Below are 6000 nucleotides of genomic sequence, written 5' to 3' on the forward strand. Positions count from 1 at the left end.
GGTTCCTGACCAGGCTCGCGCTTCCCTGGAGAAAACCGTCTTATTCCTTTTTAGACATATAATACTGTTTATGGTGACAGAGAAATTAAACTGGTTTCTTGTTAAGTCGCTCAGCATCTATGCTTCCAAGCGCAGGCTCAGTTGTTATATGCACCGTGAATCCCGCATCTTAACCCTTACTTGTCCTTGAATTTGTTTTCAATCAAACAAATTTGTATTTGTACAGCCTTCGTACTAACTACTTGACGTCGGGATTCCAGGAAACTGGGGAAAACGATACAAACACAAGACGGATTTCCACGATGATGGTGAAACCCCCCAAAGAAAACTTGGAAGGAGAAGAAAAAAATCGTTCTCCCAGGACTGAATTCTGGTCTATAGTCTTAGACTTAGCAGCGGATCCAGCCGGTAGAAAAAGCTAGCTTTGCTTCCCACGGAGCAAACCGCCCGCGCCCAGGAAACAGAGTTACAGGGCCCCTACTGACGGCCTAGCACCCCGACTTACCCAGGGGTTTGATGGTGTTCTCTGCTGCCTCCTTCTCCTTGGGGCCGCCGCTGGACATTAGCGCGGCGATGGAGAAGGCATTGGCTCGAGAGGAGAGCTGAGGCTTGGGCGACGCGGTGAACTCCATGGTTCCCAGCGTGCGGTCCTTCTCAGGGACCTGGGCTGCCAAAAGCACAGTCCAGCTTCCCCGAAGGGAGACAAAGACCCAAAACGCAGCTCAAAGTTCCCAAGAGCAGGAAGAGCGGGACTGGGGACTCCAGTTCACTAGAGCAAACCAGCACGAAAGTAGGGTGGGGACCAGCCGGGAACTCAAAACTGTGTGTAAGCCTACAGAGCAAAACGCGGGGTCCCCAGAACCCGCGCTGAGTTCTCCCTCCCTTCCCTGCTTGGGACCGCGGGATGGCCCAGGTCTCGGAGAGGTGACGATCGGCCGTGGGACTCTAGAGGGTGCAGAAACCTGGGAATCGGATCTCCTCTGCAGAGCGCAGCAAGGCGCGACCTAAACTGTGCCTAGGCGCCTGCTGCCTCGCGCCTTAATTTGCTAGCGGTGACCGTCCCTGTGAACAGCAGCCAGTCAGCGTGGTCTCACGTCACTGCTTCCTGGCTGTGCGGCGTGGGGCGGGGCCAAACGGCGCCCGGAGGGAGCGCCTAGGGCCAGGCGCCCTCCTACCTCGCGCTCTTGGTGGAGAGCCGGAGACGACACAGTGAACCGTGCCACTAATAGGATGGCGCAGCTAACCCTTACCACCCCGGCCCAGTGTCTCAGATCCCGCAGGAGAGGAGCATGCCCAGTCCAGAGAGGTACTTTCACCGCCACCCAGAAGCAGAGATACTTGGCGCAGGACGGACTGTCACCAGAGGAAGCCCTACTGAGTTCCGCTATTTTCACTCCTTTGAACTGGAGCTCAGAAGTTTCCAAATAGTTGAGAAGTGCCCAGTGATGCAAATCCCTCATCATTGAGCAGCATTAATTTGACGATGCTTGCTGCTCAGTGCCCAGTGCTAGCTCCCCTATTTGATGGTCCCCAAGACATCTACTTTCGCAGAGAGCTAGAAAGGTACAGCTCTGGGGAAGAAATGCTGAACTGCAGGGTGAATTCCTGTAGGAAGGATTTGTTTATTTGTTTATTTATCTATCTATGCATTTATTTATTTATTTATTTATTTATTTATTTATTTATTTATTTATGAATGAGAACCTGGCTTTCTGCCGCATAGTGATTGTTTCTCTTCTAGTCTGACTTTTCTATTCTGGAGACTCTGAAAAGTAGGGCAGTGACCCGAAGCAAAGAGCAGGGTTGAGACATGGAGCTCTATGGGGACTATGCGACAAGTAGTGGGAGAGTGTGACCTTCCCAGCTTTCTGGCTTTCTGGGACACAGAACCATCCATCTGCCTCGCAGACTGGACTAGGGACTTCCCACGGCCTTGTGGGGGGAGTTCTGTTGGCCTTGCTCAGTCTAAATAACTCGAATTCTCCAAATTCGCAGGGTAATCCGCTTCACTAGCAGCCGTGTAAACTCTAGAGGACACACACACACACTCACTCAAGCTATACTTGTAAATATTTGCCCTCCTTTCCAGTCAGTTGGTCTGGCGATTAGGAACCTCTTGGTAGGTCTTAAGGGTGTGCGGGTTGGGGAGAGGACATAAAAAGAAAGACATCTCCTATCTCCTACTGCATCCTCTTCCCAGCTCCTGAAATAAAGTTATGGGTGAAATGGAGAGCCAGAGTAACTATTAAGAACATCCTGTGTAAACAGAATGTTGGCATCTAAGCAGTTCTGATTTAGGCTGGCCTGGCCATCCTGTCCATGCTTGTTCACTTCAACATCACTGTTGTAAAGTGTCAATGTTGGGGGAAATTAGAAATTAGGAAAATTGAAGGCTTTCCATACTAGAAGGTGGTTATTTTTTTTCCTCCTTGTCTAGGCCACCAACTTTTAAACAAATGGAAGGAACCCCCCACCGCTTATCCTCCATCCACGTCCCTGTAATTCCCCTCCCCCAGATCATGAAGCCCCAGGACTCATAAGTGTATGAATACAAGCCCAAGCCAGTAGAGTATTGGATCCCCGGGAACTGGGATTACATCTGTGGTGAGCCCTCTATGTAGGTGCTAGGGAGGGAAGTTCTCCGGGTCCCTGGAAGAGCAACAAATGCTTTTAGCTGCAGACTCATCTCTCCTGGCCTTAGATACCGTGTCCTAATCAAAGTAATGTTTTCTTTTTATTGCAAGGGTCACGTTGGTTTGCTTCTTGTCTGAATTTTTAGAGTTTGTCAAGGAAGATGGATTTCTTTGAAGAAGTGAGGTTTTTAATTTGGGAGAGAGAGGGGGGGGCTTGATATAATGTTTTAATTAATGTTGTAGATTTTGTTTGTTTGTTGGATCTAGTTTTCAGTAGCTCACCACGCCATTACATCTCAATTAATAAAATTTACTATTCCCTCTTATACAAGGGGAGGTACTAACTTTATTGCCTTACTGTCTTAGATTGCAGTTGGAATGGCGTCCTGAAAGACATCAGTTACAGAGAAGCTGACTGAGCACAGGAAAGCAGAATTCCTGAACTCACTTTCCACTTTCTTACAAGTGCCACTGTACCCCAGTTCTGGGACTCGGGCAGAAAAACATTCAAAAGCAGAAGACGCTGAGCAAGTGAGAGGAGGCAGCAAGCTAAAGGGATTGAACTGAGTGCTTAAACAAGCCCTAGACCAGGGGTGAGTCACTTGGGTGTCCCTAAGCTATGCATCTTGCTGGTGTTGAAACTATCGCCACGGTGAAACATCACTGCAGGGTTATTATCCTGGTAAGCTGTTCTTCTCTTAGATCCACTGCCTATGCAAATCAGCGTGTTGCAGTAAGACAAGGAGCCCTTGCTGACAGAGAGGAACTGCCTCAGGGTAATTCAAGCCTTCTACCTAGGGAAGCTGAGGGTAACTAGCTCTGAGGTCCCTTCAAAACCCCTTGAGGAGCAAGGGTTAATGCATAAAACCACCCATGGAGCTAGAACAAAGCAATCACATTAACACTTCCCTCAACCCTGGCCAGGCTGTTGACAGGCTGTGTGTTCAGGCTGCCTTCAGATACTGGAGAAGGCATTGGACTTGAGGAAAGCTTTGAGTCTTGACTTTTAACACTTGTTAGCACTGTGGGTTTGGTTAGCCTTTCAAAGCTTCGGTTTCATCGTCTACTTTAAAATGGGACTAATACTTGACTGCTATGTGGTAGGTGGCTTTGTGAATTTAAAAGTGCGCAGTGTGTAAAGCGCCCAACCGTAAGTGACAACGATTGCTCCACAAAAGCAGAGCAGTGCAGCTGTTTAATCGTTTGAATTTGAGCTGCACACTCTTCATCACAGAGATCCCAAACCGTTCCGGAATATACACACGTAGAGGCACTTGGGCTATCACAGACAGCTAAACTTCGGAGCTAGACAAGCCATCTAAGGTTTTGGTATTGTCTGGAAGGACTAGGCAATGTCCCCTAATATATGACTCGCATGTTAGAAAATTCTCTATTGTAGCCCCCCTGAGCTCAGGAACTTAGACAGCTCCCTAAAACTGTCTAGGAAGCAATCGGCAACCCGCTTTCTGCAAAAGGTTTCTAATTTAACGAATGCTCTGTGAACGCTTTGCCAGGAGCTGCAGGGACAGATCCTGCAAAGATCTAGCTGACAGTCCGCAGGCCCCGAGGGTGAGAGCTGCCCCTGGGCGACCGGCCAGGTATCAAGCAGAGAGTGCCACTGAGCAGCTGGGGTTGGGGGGCAGAAGTTGAAAGCAATAGGGACATCAGCTTCTCAGTAATCAGGCAACTGCTTCCTGTAATGGCCTGAAGTCCTGTCCTGATCTTCCTTCCAGTTCTCCAGGGTTGACACTTTTAAAGCGACGGCAAAAGGCCGCTGAGCCTTTAGATCAGTAAATTTACTTTGCAGAGGAGGGACGCCCCCAAGCAGTGCGGGGAGTAGGGCGGCCACATCCCTGAAGGGCCCCGAGGAACGTTCCTTGGGATGCGGGAGCATTGAGCTGCCTGGTGCTGGGTAAGGAGCGCTCCGGGCAGTCAGACTGCAACTAGCGAGGAGAGGTTCCACGGAGACGTTAGGTATTTTCGAACACAAGCGGTTTGTGGGAAGTAAGGGCATAGGGTCTCAGCAAAAGCCGCCGGACGCTGCGGTTGGGCGCTATACATCCAGACCTGCAGGGGACCTACGTGTCACCAACCTGCTTTGGGAGCTGAGTGAATGCGCACCTAGGATCTCACATTCCTGCCCAGCCTAGGCTGGGAGGAGAGAGGTGTAGCGCAGACATTAGGCAGTTGCTGTCCCTCTTCAGTACCCACGTGAACTGGAGATTAGAGGCTGCGGAATATTTCCTTAGCTGCAGGCGCAAGGAGTCCAGCAGCCGAGGAGATCCATGGCCACGGGTGTCCTTGTGGGACCGGTCCTCTGCTTGCCAGAGTGTTGGCCTGGCCCCATTCCGCAGCGCCTTTGGACCTGTGGCCTTGATGGCTCAAGTTCACTCCGCCCCTGTATCTTTGCTTTAAGATCTTTGCTTCTGTGTTTCTACGAAGTGCATCACCTCCCAGCACCAAACCACCGGCTACTGAAGGCTGGCTGCTCTTTAGAAGTCAAGGATTTCAAATACTTCGATTTGTTTAAAAAAAATCACATTAAAATGTGTGCTTGATTGCTGAGGTTGGGTCACTTCTAAATTTGGGAGTCTCACCTGGTCCAAAGCTTGTCAGGAAGATTAAGAATTTAATCGAGGCAACAATAAACGGTAGAACCAGGACTGGACGGCAGATGGGCAGCGTTGAAAGGGTCGCACCTGCAATCAGTGTCCACTCAGAGCACCGCCCCCCTCAGCTAGTGGGGAACAGACACGGGCTTAGTCCACTTGGGCCTTTGGTGAAGATCCAGTTGGACAAATCCTCTCGTGGTGCGAGAGGAGGTGCATAGGGCCTGTGTGGATAGCTGTCGCCGCCATCAGCCAAAGAATCCTTCCAAAGCTGCGATTTCTTGGGAATTTAAAATGAACCAAATTCAATGTCCATATAGGAGAGCAGCCACATCTGCCTTACGGCTCCTTTTCCCTGTCAAGAAGGGCCAGTTTGGGAGATGCTACCCTGTGAAACCCCAGGCAATCCAATCCGCTCAAATGGTTCCTTTTGCTGCCACAACTGTGCACTGCCCCTTCTGGCGACTGCCTTAGCGGTCCCACACTAGGCACTCTGCACTAGGTAGGAAGACAAGGCAGCCCTTCTGTTACAATAGACCCACGTCTCTATCCTGAGGTGTAAGACCTGCCTTTAAGGTCTCTTCCACTAACCTTAGGGAGACGCTGGAGAAGCCACTGTTTGAAGCCCCACCCCTACCCCAGGAGTTGACAAAACTCAGCCATTAAGATTCACTGGCTTCAGACAGCCCGTGGCAAATGGGAGGGAGCAAACCCTATGCATCCAGTAAACAAACAAAAACAGTGCACAGTGTTTGTTC

General features: G+C 50.1%; 1 protein-coding gene across 3 annotated transcripts in view; it reads right to left on the bottom strand.

The window, feature by feature from the left end:
- The window catches only part of Tbx20 (T-box transcription factor 20), a 58089-nt gene extending 57034 nt beyond the window's left edge, over nt 1–1055 (bottom strand). For 2 of the 3 annotated variants that reach the window (NM_001401090.1, NM_001108132.2), the window contains exon 1: nt 506–1013. In NM_001401090.1, the coding sequence (NP_001388019.1) occupies nt 506–632 (127 nt within the window). In that variant the 5' untranslated portion in view covers nt 633–1013. Of the gene's footprint in view, nt 1–505 lie in introns of all 3 variants that reach the window. The other variant, XM_039081364.2, reaches the window with a different exon arrangement.
- Between the last annotated feature and the right edge of the window lie 4945 nt (nt 1056–6000).

Source organism: Rattus norvegicus, chromosome 8 (genome assembly GCF_036323735.1).
Source record: "Rattus norvegicus strain BN/NHsdMcwi chromosome 8, GRCr8, whole genome shotgun sequence".
NCBI lineage: Eukaryota > Metazoa > Chordata > Mammalia > Rodentia > Muridae > Rattus > Rattus norvegicus.